The sequence below is a fragment of the Chenopodium quinoa genome, unplaced genomic scaffold (assembly GCF_001683475.1).
Source record: "Chenopodium quinoa cultivar QQ74 unplaced genomic scaffold, ASM168347v1, whole genome shotgun sequence".
Classification (NCBI taxonomy): domain Eukaryota; kingdom Viridiplantae; phylum Streptophyta; class Magnoliopsida; order Caryophyllales; family Amaranthaceae; genus Chenopodium; species Chenopodium quinoa.
In genome coordinates this window covers 1103546-1121875 of record NW_018744501.1, presented here as the reverse complement: position 1 = coordinate 1121875, position 18330 = coordinate 1103546, and the positions used below count along the sequence as shown (strand labels likewise).

Below are 18330 nucleotides of genomic sequence, written 5' to 3'. Positions count from 1 at the left end.
GTTCTCTTATTCTTAATTTTTTTTCTTATTATTATTTTTTGAAATGGCACCATGGAAGCACACGACACGACCTAAGTTAGTGATCAGCCGGTCACCGGGGACGGCTGAATCTAGGACTAGGAGTGCCGCCTGCCCTTTTCTGGACCCATCTTTGCCCTTTATACAAAGTCCGACTGTATCTGTGTCTATGCAGAACGTGATGGCCAGAACAAAGAAGACTGCTAGGATCTCAAACTCGGACGGCTCCTCCCAAAGGGTGCCCATTAGTGAAACATCTGACCAAGCGCCAGATGTAGAAAGGAAACAAGGCGGCTGCCAAGCCGACAATTCTGAGGGAGGGGGCAAGGTGGTCCCTTCCCATTTTACCGTTGATATGTCCAACTTTTCTCCTGCTCCTTCTGAGGGAGAGGAGGCGGGCCCCTCTGGGAGAGGGGAGGAGTCGTCCTCTTCGAACTCGTCAGAGGACGAGTCCGAGTCCAGCTCTTCTGGCCACGCTTCTCCAGGCTCAGAAGAAAGAAACAGCCGCCTACAAGAGGCGAGGCTTTCTCATGCAGTTGAGAAGGGGAGCAATTGGGCGGAGCCGTCCGCCTCTTACAGAGAGGAAAACACCCCCTACTACTGCACGGTACCCCGGGGCCGGATCACGGCCATGAAAGACAAAGTGGAGAGCTTTATAGCTAACCACAGAATGGGCCCCGGATTTTTACTGTTCGTGCCGGATCCAGAAGACACTGTCGTCTGGCCGGCTGGTACCAGCTATGATAGCAGCTGCTTTGGCTGCTATGAGGCGGCCATCAAAGCTGGACTGCGCTTCCCATTACATCCGGCTGTTCAGCGGATTTTAGATGGGTATGATTTGGGGTTATGGCAGTTAGCCCCCAACTCTTGGGTAAACGTACTCGGCTATGTGGCCGGGTGCGAAATGTACGGGGTGGAGCCAAGCTTCGAGGCTTTCGCCCACATGAACTATCTCAACCGGACCCCTAAGTCGGGCGGTACCGGCTGGTATCAATTAACAAGCCACAGGGGCTACCTCATGACGAGAGGTAAGGCGAACAAATGGAAGGATTGGCGGAACACCTTCCTTATCATCGAGGGTTCAGACACGGAGCTGAACAAACGCTTTAACAAGTGGAATAGGGATCCGCCTCTTCTCGCAGGCGGCCGCAGCATGCCGCCTGTTCCCCCAAAGGCTAAAAAAGAGATCCTAGACAAAGGACTCTTCAAAGTAGAGACTAGGGTGAACTCTACTTCAAGGGTACGAGAGCAAGTACCCCTGAACTGCGTCCCGAGCTTTAAGTGGCTCTGTGACGAGTACTTTTTGTCCGCCTGTGGCCTCAGCAGTCGGTGCTCTAGAGGTAGCTGGCCTGACAAATACTCTGTTTTTCACGCCTTGTTTACTTGAGATTTTTACTAACTTTGCTGTTTATTTTTTGCAGCTGACGCCATGAGTAAAATAACAGCATCCAAGACTGCGGCGGCCATGTTGCGGGCCTCTCTCATGCAACAGTCTTGTACCGACTCCCCCAACAAGGGGGCACCCTTGGTAGGCCTCGAAACTCTTCCTCTTTTAGGAGTTGGCTTATGCATATACTAACTCTTTTTTTTTTTTTTTTTTCAGTCGGGCACTCCAAGAGCTTCTTCCTCGCAACAGCCGGACCCCAAGGCCCGGAGGACGACTGTTGCAAGCTCTCTTGGGTCTTCCAGGAAAACAGTGGCGGCTGAAAAGCAGGCGGCCACTTCTTCTAAAACTCCGGCGGGGCCGCCTAGAAGTATGGACAATTACTTGTAAAAACTTTCACTTGCTTTCTTCTTGACTAGGTCTAACTTGCTTTTTTACGCTTGATGCAGCCGGCCCTCAGGAACCTGACTTGGTAGAGGTAGCCAAGTCCATGATCAAAGCAGTTCCTCCATCTGAAAGGGAGTCGGTCAGGGGTGTCGGCACCCTTGACCTTGATAGGATTGCAGGGGTCCTTGCTGAGGTATACTTAGCATTTTTTGTGTTTGAGTTCCAGGACGCCTGTTATCTTGTTTGGAAACTGACGTCTGTTCCCTTTTTACTTAGGCCCTGCTTCGAGTGAACGGCCTTCGCAAGCCGCTTGATCGGAAAAACAAAGAGGTAAAGGCTGCAAAAGCTATGGCCGCCTCTAACTGTGATAAGGCAATGTTTCTAATTGCCCAAAATGAAGTTCTGACAATTGATATTCTTTATTATCAGGCGCAGGCTGCCGCCGCTATCCGGGCTCAGTTAGAGGCGGCCCAGAAGAGGAACAGCGAGCTGGAGGCGACCGTCTCCAACCTCAAGGCCGAGCTTAAACCTCTCCGCCAAAAGATACTCTCCTACGATGCCATGGAAAAATCCTTGGCTAACGTAAAAGAACGCCTGGTGACCCAGGAGAAGAGTCTAACCAAAGAGCTCTCGGAGAAGGCTGATCAAGAGAAGAGAGAGCTCTCGGAGAAGGCTGAGCAAGAGAAGAGAGAGCTCGTCCGAGAGATGATTGAAGACTCTTCCCAGATCCAGCGCATGACCTGGAGCCGCCTCTTCCCCAGTGCCGACTTTGCCTCGTGGGAAAAAACGTACCGCCAGTGTTCTGAAATATATAATCAAGAGATCCTGGCGGCTGCTGAGGACGAGGCGTTGGAGGAGGCCTTGGTTGAGGATGAGCCGGTTGTGGCGCTTGTGCCACTTGGGGGCAAGGCATCGAAAAAGGATGCAGCTGAAGCCGAGTCCAGCAAGAAGAGTGCTGACCAGGCGGCAACTGCTAATACTGAACTGCCCCCTTCTTAAGCTTTATGTATTCTTTCCACGGCCTGCGTGCCGTTTGATTGTATTTACCCGGCCAGGGGGCCGGGGTTCTGAATATTTTTATCTTCATTAATGAAATCATTCTTTGCTTGAAATTTGTCTAAGTGTTGAATATTTGATATTGCATTGTACACTATATCGACTGTTTTGCATGGCCGATTGTAGACAGGTACGGATGGTCCGCCTATGCCCCTGGACGACTGGTTGTCTGTTTCCAAGCTGGGCGATCAGTCGGCCATTTATTCAATCGGTCTGACCAAGTAAATAGTATTACCTAGTCGCCAAGGAATTAAGTAGGATAACAAGCGGCGGGTACCGGTTGTTTCCCTTTATTGCCAATGTTGGCTTTTAACTCGTAATTTGTTAACCTAGCAAGAGTAGTGGTTGAGAGCCCCTGTTTGTTAAAAACAGGCGGACGACTCATACCTTTTAGGCTCCATACTAAGTTTGAGTGACTATTAAGTTAACATAAGAGTTACTTAGTCTTCGTCACAATCTAGATTGAGTAGTAGAGGTACCAGGCGGCGGAGGCCGGCTGATCCTCTTGATTTGCCAATGTTTGTTGGCTATTAACTCAATAGGTTACCTAGTAGGAATAGGGGTTTGAGTGCCCTTGTTTGTTTCAAACAGGCGGACGACTCCAACTTTTTAGGTTCCATACCAAGTTTGAAGGAGTGACTATGAGTTAACGTTGGAGTTACTCAGTCGCCGCCACTTTTGTTTGAGAAGTAGAGGTACCAGGCGACGTAGGCCGGCTAGACCCCTTGATTCGCCAATGTTTGTTGGCTATTAACTCAATAGGTACCCCCTGCATTTATCCCAAGTAATACAGGCGGTCATCTGACTCAGATGTCAACTGCTACCACTGGTTTGGTTAGTGATAGAGTTATCCTTGTCTCAAAAACGGCTACGTGGTTGCCCTTGGGGACAGTCGTATAGGTGCCGTGTAATTAGTTTATAGAACAATGTTCCACCCAAAAGGGAGCTGCTCTCTGCGACGAATTTCATCCGGAGGGATGCCGTCGGACGCCTGCTATGATGTTGGGACAGGTCGTATTAGTTTTGTAAATTGATCAGGTGGCTTGGCGCCTGGTCTGATCATTCGGCCGGTTGCCTTGGTAAGTTCTTGGTGAACGTAGGTGCTAAGTAAAAGAAAGGTAGCCGCCTGTAGGCACAGGGTCGGCCAGGCCCTACTCTTTTTAGCTAAGTATTGTGAGTAAAATACTCAATGGGGAGTAGCCGACTGTAAAGGAACAGACGGCATGCCCCTCTGAAGATAGTGAAAAAACTCAATGGAGAGTAGCCGACTGTAAAGGTACAGACGGCATGCCCCTCGTAATACAAAATTGAATAGTAAGTGCAAACTTTATTAAGTAGCTCTTTACTTTACATCATTCAGAAGAAATATTTTTTGAGGTTATCTACATTCCAAGTTCGAGGCAACGGTTGTCCGTCTGGTGTTTCCAGACGGTAGGTACCGTCCCTGACTTCCTCATAGATTCGGTAGGGTCCTTCCCAGTTGGGAGTTAGTTTGCCAGACTCATTAGCCCTACCAACTGCTTCCATTTTTCTAAGTACAAAGTCCCCTACTTTGAGTGGACGCCTGTGTACTTTTTTGTTGTATGATCTAGTCATTCTCAGGCGATAGATCTCATGGCGCAAAACAGCATTGCCCCTCTTTTCAGGAAGTGAGTCTAATGCCAGGCGCATGGCTTCCCAGTTTGCCTCTTCGTCATATAGCATTACTAGAAGAGTCGGCTCGTAGTGTTCTATTGGAAGGACAGCTTCCGCACCATAAGTTAGGAGGAATGGAGTTTCTCCATTCGCCCCTTTTTCAGTCGTCCTAATGGCCCAGAGAACATGTGGTAGTTCATCCGCCCATAGGCCGCCTCCTCGTTCAATCTTTTTCTTGAGACCGTCTGAGATGATTTTATTAAAGGCTTCTACCTGGCCGTTTGCTTGTGGACAGCCGACAGATGCAAAGTAGTTTGCAATTCCTTGGTCACCCAACCAGCTTTTGAGAACAGGCGTCTCAAATTGGGGACCATTATCAAAAACCATAGACATGGGAACCCCAAACCGAGTGATGACGTTTTTCCAAATGAATGAAATTACATCTTTCGTCTTAATTCCCTTTACAGCCTCCGCCTCTACCCATTTAGTGAAGTAGTCAACGGCAACAAGTATATACCTTCTGCCGCCTGTAGCAGGCGTATATGGACCCAGAATGTCCATGCCCCACTTAGCAAACGGTAGTGGGCTATGAATGGTAGTGAGGTCAGTAGCCGGACGGTGAATTAATTTGCCAAACCTTTGGCACTTGTCACATTTTTTCACCATCTCCATTGCATCCGCTTCTAAGGTAGGCCAGAAGTAGCCCTGGCGCCTTGCCCGTTGAGCAAGCGTCCTTCCACCTATATGTGAAGCACAGTAACCAGAGTGGAGATCGTCTAGTATCTCTCGTCCCTTTTCAGGAGTAACACACTTTAAGAAGGGTTGTAGGTACCCCCTTTTGTGAAGTTCTCCCTTTATAATTTCAAAATTGGTGGCTCGTCTTTTCAGTGCTGCCGCCTGTTGAGGATCATCCGGCAGTGTACCGTTTGTCAGATATGCCCTGATTGAATCCATCCAGGTTGAGCTTCTGTCTAGGATTCCAATAGGGTTTTCCTCGATGCTTCTCTTCTCCATTACTTCCCAAAAAACAGTTCGGGGAGTATCGGAGGAGGCGGATGATGCTAATTTTGACAGTGCATCTGCCTGGTTGTTTTCTGATCTCGGCACTTGGATCAGATGGAAATCCTCAAGGGAGCCGACTGCTTGTCGGACCGCCTGTAAATACTTGATCATGGCCGGATGGGTTGCTTCGTATTCGCCATTGTACTGACTCACTATCAATTGTGAATCAGAACAGGCGTCTATTTTTCTTGCCCCTGCCGCCTTGCACATGCGGATCCCGGCTAGTAAAGCTTCATATTCTGCCTCATTGTTTGAAGCCTGAAAACTGAAGCGTAGAGCATACTCGAACCTGTCGCCCTCTGGAGATTGACATACGACGCCTGCTCCACAACCATTTGAAGTAGAGCTTCCGTCCACATATACCTTCCAGACTTGGTCTGGAACTTGAGAGTCAGGAGGACGAGTCATCTCTACAATAGAGTCAGCAAAGGCTTGCCCCTTCACTGCTTTTCTAGGCTCGAAAGTAACTTCGAGGCTCTGAATTTCTATGGCCCATTTGATCATTCGTCCTGACGACTCCATGACGGTAAGGGGCCGCTTGATTGGTTGGTCGGTATACACGACGACTGCATGTGCTAGGGCTTCAATTTTTTAACAGCCATGAAGAGTGCAAGACCAAATTTCTCCACTAGGGGATACCTCAACTCGGCATTTTTCAGTACGTGACTGACAAAGTAGACCGGGAGCTGACAGCCGTCCCTTTCAGCAAGGAGCACAGCGCTTAACGCATGATCAGAGACGGCCAAATACATGTAAAGTACTTCTTTGGGCAAAGGGCTGACCAGCCTCGGCAAGGAATGCAAGTGAACTTTCAATTTCTGGAAGGCGGCCTCAGCATCCGGCCCCCATTCAAACCTTGCCTTTTTCTTAATTGCCTGGAAAAAGTATAGGCATTTGTCGCCTAATCGGCTTAGGAATCTCCCCAAGGCCGCCAGACAACCTGTTAACTTCTGAACCTCTCGGACGGTACGGGGCGACTGCATGTCGATGACCGCCTGCACCTTCTCAGGGTTCGCCTCTATTCCTCTCTGATTGATAAGGAATCCGAGAAATTTCTCAGACTCAACTCCAAATACACATTTCTTGGGATTGAGCATGACATGGTGCCGCCTGAGTGTGGCGAAAGTTTCTCGGAGGTCCGTCAGATGATCTTTCTGAAGTTTAGTCTTGACAATCATATCATCAATATATGCCTCGACGTTTCTCCCAATTTGATCAAAGAACACTGTGTTTATCATTCGTTGGAAGGTAGCCGGGGCATTCTTAAGACCAAACGGCATGACAGTGTAACAGTATAACCCCTGATCAGTGACGAAGGCCGTCTTCTCCTGATCTTTCTTCCACAAAGGAATTTGATGGAAACCAGAGTAGGCGTCCATAAAGCTCATCAAAGCATGGCCGGTTGTTGAGTCGACCAGGCTATCAATTTTAGGCAGAGGGTAACTGTCTTTGGGGCACGCCTTATTCAAGTCTGTGTAGTCTACACACATTCGCCAGGTACCATTCGGCTTTTTAACAAGTACCACATTTGCAACCCAGTCTGGGAAGTAACATTGCCGAATGAACCCTGCGTCAAGTAATTTTTTAACTTCGGCGGCTGCCGCCTGACTTCTTTCTTCGCCATGGTTCCGCTTCTTTTGCCGTACCGGCTTCTTTTTCGGATCCACAGCGAGTTTATGTACTGCCAGATCAGGACTAATGCCTGGCATTTCATGGACTTCAAATGCAAAGATGTCCTTGTATTCTTTTAATAGGTTGTGAAAGTCGTCACCAAGGTTTCTCAGAGCAGTCGTCCCAACTTTGACTGTTCGGTCAGGACGTGAGTCGTCTAAGATCAGGTTCGCATGCTCACCAGCCGGCTGAGGGCGGAACTCATCCGGCCGCTCCTCTGCCAATGATTGCTATTTTCTTGCTTTTCTTGCGGACTCTGTCTGGGACGCCTTTCTCTTTTTGTCGCCTGTTTCTTGAACAGGCGCACTCTCCTTGTCATTGTCAAGGTCTGTTTTTTCTCCACTTGACCCAGTGGCCATAACAGTGGGCTTGACATCCGAGAGATAGCACTCTCGGGCCATCCTCTGATCTCCCCTTAGGGAGCCGACTGTTCCATTATCCCTCTCAAACTTAAGCAGCATAAGAGACGGGATTATAACAGCCTTGGAATTATTCAGGGTTGGTCGACCCAGAATCAAGTTGTAGGCCGAGAGTTCCTCTACTACTAGGAACCGGACTACCATGTGTCGTCCTTCCCCTTTTTCGCCCAGGCGAATGGGTAAATCTACTCGTCCCAGTGGGTGGACGACTCCTCCTCCAAACCCTATTAAAGGGTGGGAGGCCGGATGTATGCAGTCCGTCTGATATTTTAGTTTTGACAGACATTTGCTGCTGATGAGATCTGAGGAGCTCCCGGTATCTATGAGGATTCGGCCGACTCTCTGGTTGGCCACTTTACATTCGATAACGAGAGGGTCGTCATGCGGCCCCCTTACCCCTCCTAGATCCTCTTCAGTGATGGCAATCTCAGGAAATGTATATTTGGACGGCCGTTCTTGGTGAACGGAATTTACATCTAACCGCCTTATATTATCTTTGTTGCCCCTAATAGTGGGGCCACCTCCTGAGAAGCCGCCTGCAATGGTGTAGACGACTGCATCATCAGTATCGGAACTGTCGGCCTGTTGATTCTTTTTGGCCGACTGCTTTTTGGAGGAAGTGTTCCCCGTAGATTTCTTGACATAAGTGTCAAGATCACCTTGCTCAGCCAAGCGGTCTAGGTACCGCATGAGACTGATGCAGTCATTGGTGTGATGACCAACGTCATCATGATAAGCACAGATTTTGTCTTGGTTCCGGTTGTTTGCAGAACCTTTCATGGGGACCAGCTTCTCAATTGAGAACCGTCCCTTTATTTCTTTTAGGATAAACTGGTTATCCTTGTTAAACACATACTTTGGGGAGTATGGTTTGAATTCTTTTTTCTTTTTCTGGGCCGGCTGTTTAGAGGAATCAGCCGCCCAGACCTCTTTTCTTTTCTCATCTTTGTTAGACGACTGTTTCTGTCGTCCTTCTCTTTTGTCGAACCTTTTCCCGTCTGACTGTTTTATCGTACACAGATCAGTCGCCTGTATATATGCTTCTGCTTCAATCAAGGCCTCTTGAAGAGTCGCCACCCTTTTTCGAACTAAATCAAATTTGAAGGTAGACCCGTCTTTGAGACCTCTAAAAAAGTCAGTATAAGCTACCTCATCCGGTAACCCTTGAATCTGTATTCTCATCAGGTTGAACCGCCTGATGTAAGAACGAAGCCCCTCCTTCTCGCCCTGCTGAATTGTTCCCAAATCAAGGGTCGTTTTCTTCGCAGGGATATTCATGGCGAAGTTGGAGGCAAATAAGTAAGCAAGCGTCCTGAAGCTGTTTACACAACCAGTCGGCAGGTTGCCGAACCATTGCTGTGCGATTCCCTTGAGAGTCGCTGGGAAACACTTGCACCAAGTGGAATCATCCAACCCTTGAAGGTACATCAGGTTGGTGAATGTCATCAGATGGTCTTCTGGGTTAGTAGTGCCGTCATAGGCGCCTACTAGTACATTTTTTACTTTGGCCGGCTGAGCGGCTTCAGTAATTTCCTTGGAGAAGGCCGACGGCTGTTCACCAAGTCTAAGCAACCGTAGCTGCCAGTCCATAGGTTGGACGTTTTTTGCTGCAGGTCCACCAAATGGAGGTGGCTGCATAAAATACTGTTGTTGCGGTACAAACGGTAGGTTTGGTACCGCCTGGTCGCTATGAAAGCCTGACTGACGGGAGGTGCCGCCTGACTGACTCTCATGATACGACTGGGTATGCCTCATCGAGGTATTTTGTAAACTTTCTTGAAAATTTAAAGTAGAGGCCGACTCTGACAGTCGGTCACTCTTCTTCTGTTCTAACAGCAGACGAGCGTCTGTGTATGTTTTCTTCGACCCGTCCGCCTGAATGTGACGAACAGGTTTCCTATTTCCCGTAGGATGACAGAATTTTGTGAAATCAAGAGCAGGTGGCTCCCGCTTCTTGGATTTAGGATGAGGGGTCGCCTCTCGCCCTTGAACTGGCTTCCTCTTCAGTGAAGTGGAAGGTTTTTTGGCCGACTGCTCTTTGACTGAAGCAGGCGGCTTTTTGTTGATCAACTCTTGAATCTCTCCCTTGAAGTCCCTCATGAAGGTCATGAGTTCGTTCCTTGTGATGGGAGCAGACCCATCAGTCGGCTGTTGCCGAGCAGGCGGTGCGCCTGCTGGCTCGCTTCCTGTTTGAAGATGCTCCCGTTCCCTCCTTTCAGTATGACGGGTACGTCGGGCCCTCAGGGTCCCGTCTGGAGCTGTATGAGTTTCCACTTCAAATTCACTTTCGGTGTCATGGTCCGACTGAACTTGAGGGTCGTTTAGGGGACGCCTCTCTTCAGGAGTCGGTACAGACTTGGATGCCATCTCAGAAGTACTCTCCCCACAGACGGCGCCAAATGTTTCGGGGTTTTCTGATGTCTTGCGGGAGAGTTACAACACCGAGACTGGAACCGGCCGCCTGTACCTGCAAAATAACGGAGACTCCTGAGAGCTCCGCCTCCAACGGTCAAGTTAGTACCTGATTAAGGAGTAATTAATACGGAAATTAAAGTGGTTTAGTCTCTCTAGGTGAGAGTGTTTAATGTATAATCCGTGTGTTATTAGAGTTCTCTCTCTCTCTTAATAAGGATTAAGAGGAGTATTTATAGTCTTGAGAAGCGTGCCACTCTCTAGGTTTAGGGTAAACCTAGGGCTGATCGGGCCTCTAAACAGGATTGGGCCTTGGTGGCCGGTTTTCCCATTTGGCATGGGTGGACACGTGGCGTGTCTCAATTGGTCCGCAGAGGACGAATCTGCAATTGACACGTGGCAGGCTCCTATTGGCCTACGTGAAAGACACGTGGCGGAACCTGGTTGGTCCACTTGTCAGACGGTGATTGGTGGATAAAAATCCCCTAATCAAGAACCCTAAAATTACTACATATACTGACAATGAAATTAACGACAAACCCTAAAATCTTACCTCGAAGCTACTTCAATGGAGGTGAGAAAGCTCATAATCCCCTTCAATGGAGAATTAAGAGCACGCGCTTCAATGGAGGAGAGTTATGGAGAGAGAAGGAGGTGGATTCAAGAGAAAGGAGAAATGAAAAATGAAAAATTGCGAGGGAAAACAGAAATGAAAAGCAGGGGGAAAGAAAGAAGAAGAAGAGAAGCAAACCCATTTTTTTTTTAATTCGCACTGGTTTGAACCGGTGCTAATAACAACATTTGGCACCGGTTTAATTTGAACCGGTGCGATTACTCTTTCCCTCTATTTTTTTTTTGGTTTTTAATTCGCACCGGTTTGAACCGGTGCTAATTATATCATTTCGCACCGGTTTGGTTTCAACCGGTGCGAATACTCTTTCCCTCAATTTTTTTTTTATTTTTGGCACCGGTTTTTAAAAACCGGTGGGCATTTAGCGGTGCTAATTTATCTTTTTCTATTAGTGCAAGTATATCTTCTAACACACTATCAAATATCAATATTTTTCACCAAAAAAAATCAAATATTGTTAAAGATGAAAGTTTTTCTAACTATAGAATGATATTGGATATTTTATGAAAATGGAGATAGACTAGAGTAAATAGAGCAAGTAGGAAATCTGATTGTTTTTCTTCTTACTTCTTTAGTTCACAAAACAGTGAACTTATTTATAGGCAAATATTGCCATTAAAATATTTTACATAATTTTACTTTTATACAAATTATTGTCCTAAATTTGTTCATGTGATGAGCTCCAAATTATTGTGTTACAAGTTCATGTGAACTTCATTTTTGGCATTTTCTCAACACTCCCCCTTGAATGTTCACATGAAATAGGATATGGGTTGCTTTAAAGAAAAATATTATATGCTTTAATATACTGCCTCGTTAAAAACCTTGTCAGGAAAAACCCATTGGGATAAAAACCCGATCGAAAGAAAAAAGAGTGCAGTGCATATAATGCTCCCCCCTGATTTCAGCATAGTTTACGAAGATGTCGCATTCCAATTTTGTGAACTAATTGCTCAAATTTCTTGGAAGGAAGTGATTTGGTGAACAGGTCGGCAAGGTTGTCACAAGACTGAATTTGCTGGATATCTATTTCCTCATCCTTTTGCAGATCATGTGTGAAGAATAGTTTTGGGGATATATGTTTTGTCCTATCTCCCTTAATATATCCTTCAGTTACTTTAGAGATGCATGTTGTATTGTCTTCAAAGATGGTGGTTGGATTTTCTGTTACTGCTTTCATTCCACACTCTTCTTGGATATTACTAATCATCGACCTCAGCCATACACATTCTCGTCCTGCTTCATAAAGGGCTATCAACTCCGCATGATTTGAGGATGTCACAGTCAATGTATGCTTTGTTGATTTCCATGAAATTGCAGTGCCGCCATAAGTGAACAAATATCCATTTTGTGACTTGGCATTTTGAGGATGCAATAAATATCCAGCGTCGACATACCCAATGAGGGCAGCATCTTGTTTTGGTTTATAATATAAACCAAGGTCTTGTGTTCCTTGTAGGTACCGGAGTAAGTATCGGACTCCCTTCCAATGCCTATATGTTGGTGCATTGCTGTGCCTGGCTAACAAGTTCATAGAGAAAGCTATGTCGGGTCTAGTGTTGTTAGCTAAGTACATTAAGGCTCCAATTGCACTTAAGTATGGTACTTCTGGACCTAGAATTTTTTCATTTTCTTCTTGTGGTCTGAATGGATCGTTTTTCATACTCAAAGAACGAACAACCATTAGGAAGTTTATTGGAGTTGCTTTGTCCATGAAGAATCTTTTCAAAACTCTTTCTGTATAGTTTGATTGATGGACAAAAATACCATGACTCAAGTGCTCGATTTGCAATCCAAGGCAAAATTTAGTTTTTCCAAGGTCTTTCATCTCAAATTCTTTCATCAAGTATATATTTTGCAGTTTTCTCAAGTTCATTTGGGGTTCCGATGATATTCAAATCATCAACATAAACTGCAATAATAGCGAATCCTGATTGTGATCGCTTTATGAAAACACAGGGACTAATTTGGTTATTCTTGAACCCTTCTCTCATAAGGTATTTACTGAGACGGTTATACCACATCCTTCCAGATTGTTTTAATCCATAAAGTGACCTTTTTAGTTTTACGGAAAGTAATTGTCTAGGCTTGTGGTATTATGGTAGTTTTAGTCCTTCGAGGACTTTCATGTAAATGTCTGTATCGAGTGACCCATACAAATACGCAATCACTACATCCATTAATCTTATTTGCAGTCCTTTTGTGACTGTCAAACTTACCAGAAATCTTAATGTAGTTGCATCAACTACTGGAGAATATGTTTCTTCATAATCAATCCTTGAAATTTGAGAAAATCCTTGGGCTACAAGTCTTGCCTTGTATCTAACTATCTCATTTTTCTCATTACGTTTTCTCACAAATACCCATTTGTATCCAATGGGTTTTACACTTGCTGGTGTAAGAGTTATTTTTCCGAAAACTTCTCGTTTCTCAAGTGACTTCTCCTTCCACTTTGGCCAATCACTCCTGTGTAGCCATTCTTCCACTGTTCTTGGTTCAACATCATTTTCATCAGACACAATGTCGATTGCGATGGAATTTGCAAATATCTCATCCACGATAACATCTTTCCTATTCCACTGAGTCTTGGTAGAGACGTAATTCATTGAAATTTCATTGTTATCGATGTTTTGAACATCTTGTTCATTCCCCGTAGGGTTGTCTTCTTGTTCGTCCCCTTTTGGATTATCATCATTTTCCTTACTTTTATCCACATTTGGTCTTTCTTGACCTTCTGACGGGGGAACATCATTAGTCTCATTTTCTATTCCATCCAATCTTTTCAATTTCCTTGGTTTAGAATCTTTTGAACCAAGTGGTCTCCCATGCTTTCTGCGTGCTTGAGATTCAGTCTCAATGGCCTTATTATCAGTTGAGATTTCAGTACGTGCAGAGGCATTTTCTGCTGGTATATGTGATTTTGTCACCTTCTTTATGTCTACAAATACATTAGGCAATTGATTTGCAACACTTTGTAAATGAACAATTTTCTTGACTTCTTGTTCACACATATTTGTTCGTGGGTCTAACATCACAGTTGTGTTGCATTCCAAATAAGTTCTATTTCTTTCTTGCGTGGGTCCACTTTCTCTCCCCCTAAGGCTGGGAATACTGCTTCATTAAAGTGACAGTGAGCAAATCTAGCCGTAAATAAGTCACCAATCAATGGTTCAAGATATTTAATTATAGAGGGGGATTCAAACCCGACATAAATTCCCAGCCTTCTTTGTGGACCCATTTTTGTTCGTTAGGGTGGAGCAATGGGAACATATACAACACAACCAAAGATTTTCAGATGTGAGATACTTGGTTCTTGACCACAAACAAGTTGTAGTGGTGATAATTTATGATAAGTTGTAGGTCTCAATCTAATTAGTGCTGCTGCATGTATTATAGCATTTCCCCAAACAGATGATGGCAATTTTGACCTCATTAATAATGGTCTTGCAATCAATTGTAATCTCTTAACTAGTGATTCAGCTAGACCATTTTGTGTATGAACATGAGCTACTGGGTGTTCAACATCAATTCCGATTGACATACAATAATCATTAAATGTTTGGGATGTAAATTTCCCAGAATTGTCGAGTCTTATTTTCTTTATTGTATGATCTGGGAGTTGTGCTCTTAATTTGATAATTTGGGCAAGTAATTTTGCAAAGGCAACATTCCACCTTGAAAGCAGACTGACATGTGACCATCGTGTAGGAGCATCAATTAAAACCATGAAAATAGAAAATGGTCCACATGCCGGATTAATTGGCCCACAAATATCTCCGTGAATTCTTTCTAAGAATTTTGGAGATTCAGTAGCAATTTTGTTCATAGATGGCCTTATTATTAATTTACCGAGTGAACATGCAGAGCATGTTAATTCATCTGATCGAGGAATTTTGACATTTCTTATTGAATGTCCAATTGAATTCGCTTTATTCTTTGCATCATCCTAGTTGCTGGATGTCCTAAACGATCATGCCGTAAAATAATCAAATGTTTGTCATCTAACTTCTGGTTAGATATCATATTGATTTCCATGGGTCGTATGTTTATACGATATAACCCCGAATAATATGCTGGCAATTTCTCATAAATGTGTTTCTTGCCATATTTTCCTGCCGTGAGGCATAAATACTCCTTTTGACCTGTTGTCATGTTTCTAAATGATAGTCATTTTGGCGTACATCTTTAAAGCTTATGAGATTTCTTTGAGATTTACTCGAGTATAAAGCATTATTGATTATCAATTTTGTTCCATTTGGAAGCATTATACAAGCTTTTTCAGATCCTTCAATTAATTAGCTAACCTGAAAATAGTGTTTACATTTGCCTGAAACAACTTTAGTTGTGAAAAATATTTTCTATCCTTCAAGATAGTGTGTGTTGTTCCACTGTCCAAAAGGCCCTGATATTCGGAACCAACTTCACGCATATCCATATCTTCATAAAATAAATATGAGATTAGTTTAGAATAATATCATACAAACTTTTATTGAAGATAGAAATTAAAAATACATGACTAGACATTTAAAATACAGTACATAACAGATAAAACATTAAAACATAGTATATATTACATTAGTAGATGGGTTATCTAAGCATTGTTATTTTCTCCAAAGATGAAATCATTTCCAATTTCAACATTGTCCATGAAAAAATCGGACACATCAAGGGTAGGACATGGAGCATTTTCTTCATTATCATAATTTGCTTCTGCATTTTTCTCTTTGCCTTTTATAGATGCCTGGTAAAGGTCTACCAAATGTTTGGTCGTACGACAAGTACGTCCCCAATGCCCTGTCATGCCACATCTGTAACATGTGTCTTTTCCTTTTGAAGGAGTTTGTTTTTGGCTTCCAGATGACTGTCCCTTCAGTTTTTCAGAATTTTTGAAATTACTGTTTCTTTGAAAATTATTTCTACCACGTCCTCGGCCTCGTCCGCAATAATTTCCACGTCCACTTCTTCGTGTAGCATTTGCCTCGGGTGGATAAGAACTTGTTGCATTTGCCTCATGATGAGTGGCCAAAGACCCAGTTGGTCTAAGATTATGATTTTTCAACAAAAGATCACTATTTTGTTCCGCAACAAGCAATACACTCATTAATTCATTAAACCTTTTGAAACCTCTTTCACGATATTGTTCTTGCAACAGTATGTTGCTTGCATGAAAGGTAGTGAGTGTTTTTTCAATCATCTGTTCATCGGTGACTGGATGATCAAAGTATCTCAATATAGATACTATCTCATGTATGGTTGAATTGTAATTGATTACAGATTTGAAATCCTGGAACCATAAATTTGTCCAGTCAAATAATGCCTTAGGAAGGAGCACCCTTTTGTGGTGTCCAAATCTTTCATTAAGGCAATCCCACAATTCTTTGGGATCTTCAACCATATGTATTCAGTTTTAAGGCCTTCGTGTAAATGATGTCTTGGTAACACTAATGCTTTTGCCTTTTCTTGTTCAGTAACCGGTTTTACAACCGTCATTGTAGAAGTGGTAGTATCAGTTGTTTGACCAGTGGGACTTTTATTATCTTTAATAGTGTGCTCCAACCCTTGAGCTTTTAAATTCATCATGGCATCCACTTTCCATTCCAAAAATTTCTTTCCAGATAAATCTAGGATGCTGAATTGTCTTTTCAGATCTCCCATTTTAACTACAACAAATTACGTGATAATTATTTTATAATAATAAATCACATGTACAACACATAGGTTTAATTCTTCCATATTTATAGTTTGTTAATGAAACACATGATAATTAATTTATTTAACAATAATAAACCATAAATAATATAGTTCTTTTCTCCCCCTTGGTTTATTATTGTGAGTAATTAAATAAATAGGCAAAATTAAATCATATTGGTCGCATAAATAGCAAAATGACAACAACAGTAGTAACAATAATTATAATAATAACGATAATATTATACAATGATATTAATAACAACAAAACAACATAATAAAACAAAAACATGCTTGTAATCTACTAAGACGACAAATAAACAAATTTCACTTGTACATCATGATAAAAATTAATATTGCTACTAACAGAACTACAAGCGCCATAATTAGAAGAAAATATTGTTTTATCTTCCTTAAATCTTCCTCAAAAGCGAAGGAGTGGGTGTTTTGGTTGTCGTCGTCGGGGAACATATCGGAGAAGAAGGGGTGAAAAATTTTGGGTGATTTTTGGATAAAAAAAATGGAAAAGGATAAGGGATTTGTGGTGAAATCGAGGGGGGAGGGGGGAATCTGTCTTTTATAGAGGTAGGTTTATCCGTTACTATTCTGTACAACTGTAAAAATATCATATAATAGTCTAATGTACTGGCAAAATTATGATCCAAATATAAATATTTATAATTGTAAAAGGTTATCACACTAGGAATGCAAGCCATAGTGGTTTGAGAGCCCTAATATCTATAAAAGATCATGGGGTTTGAAAACGGAAAGAAACACAAAAGCTACGTAAAAGAAAGAAAAAAAATAATAAGTATAAAAAAAAAGGTTGCTTCTATTTGTCAATTTAGTTAATAATGCATGCAAAGTTACTACTAAGCAGTTATAATAACTAAAATTAAATTTTACATAAAAGGTGAGTATGTAATATCAACATGCATGAATCAAACAAAAAACCAAGATACCAACATGAATAAAACAAGGGAGGATAGTAAGTAAGAGAATAAATTTCACCGTTTTTTTTTTTTTTTTGTGATATATGATACAGTAAATGTTTGAGTTTCCGGTATAGATGATCCCAAAATATGGGCAACTATAGAGCATACTCCTCAAAACATTTAGAAGTAGATAGTATTTATTTGTTATTTTGAGAAGTAGGTATAAATATACCTAACTAGGAATTAGTGTTGATGACATGTTAAAGATGAAAGTTTTTCTAACTATAGAATGATATTGGATATTTTATGAAAATGGAGATAGAAGAGAGTAAATAGAGTAAGTAGGAAATTCAATTGTTTTTCTTCTTACTTCTTTAGTTCACAAAACAGTGAACTTATTTATAGGCAAATATTGCCATTAAAATATTTTACATAATTGTATTTTTATACAAATTATTGTCCTAAATTTGTTCATGTGATGAACTACAAATTATTGTGTTACAAGTTCATGTGAACTTCACTTTTGACATTTTCTCAACACTCCTCCTTGAATGTTCACATAAAATGGGGTATAGACAAAAAAGCGACCGGATTTTTTATGAAAGTAAGCTTAGTTGGCAAACAATTTACCAATCTAGACGTGTGGCCAAACTATTTACGAAACTGAGCTTCTGAGGTTTTGTTATTTTTTTTTTTAAAATTCGTATTTTGTGAAATACAAATTTTAAAAAAAATGGAAATACACTAAAACGCTGACTCAGTCAGCGTTTTTTGTGTAGGCATAACTGAAAAAAAACGCTGACTGAGGCAACGTTTTATTCCTTAGTATAAAACGCTGCCTCAGTCAGCGTTTTATCTGCTGGCTGAAACCAGCAACAACAGCCCCAACAGCAGCCCCAGCAGCCCCCTTCCACATCCACCACCCTCCTCCACATCCACCAACACCACCACCCTCCTCCTCCACATGCACCACCACCACCACCCTCCTCCTCCACACCCACCACACCCACCACCTCCACCACCCTCCTCCTC

The 18330-nt window shown here is 42.9% G+C and overlaps 1 protein-coding gene across 1 annotated transcript; it reads right to left on the bottom strand.

The window, feature by feature from the left end:
* Positions 1-15266: 15266 nt before the first annotated feature.
* LOC110697907 lies at positions 15267-16070 on the bottom strand. Its single transcript, XM_021875310.1, has one exon. The coding sequence runs from the start codon at positions 16068-16070 to the stop codon at positions 15267-15269; it is 804 nt and encodes a 267-aa protein (XP_021731002.1).
* Between the last annotated feature and the right edge of the window lie 2260 nt (positions 16071-18330).

Excerpts from the sequence above, each read along its gene's own strand:
- LOC110697907 (XM_021875310.1), bottom strand. The coding sequence starts at position 16,070 with ATGGTTGAAGATCCCAAAGAATTGTGGGATTGCCTTAATGAAAGATTT.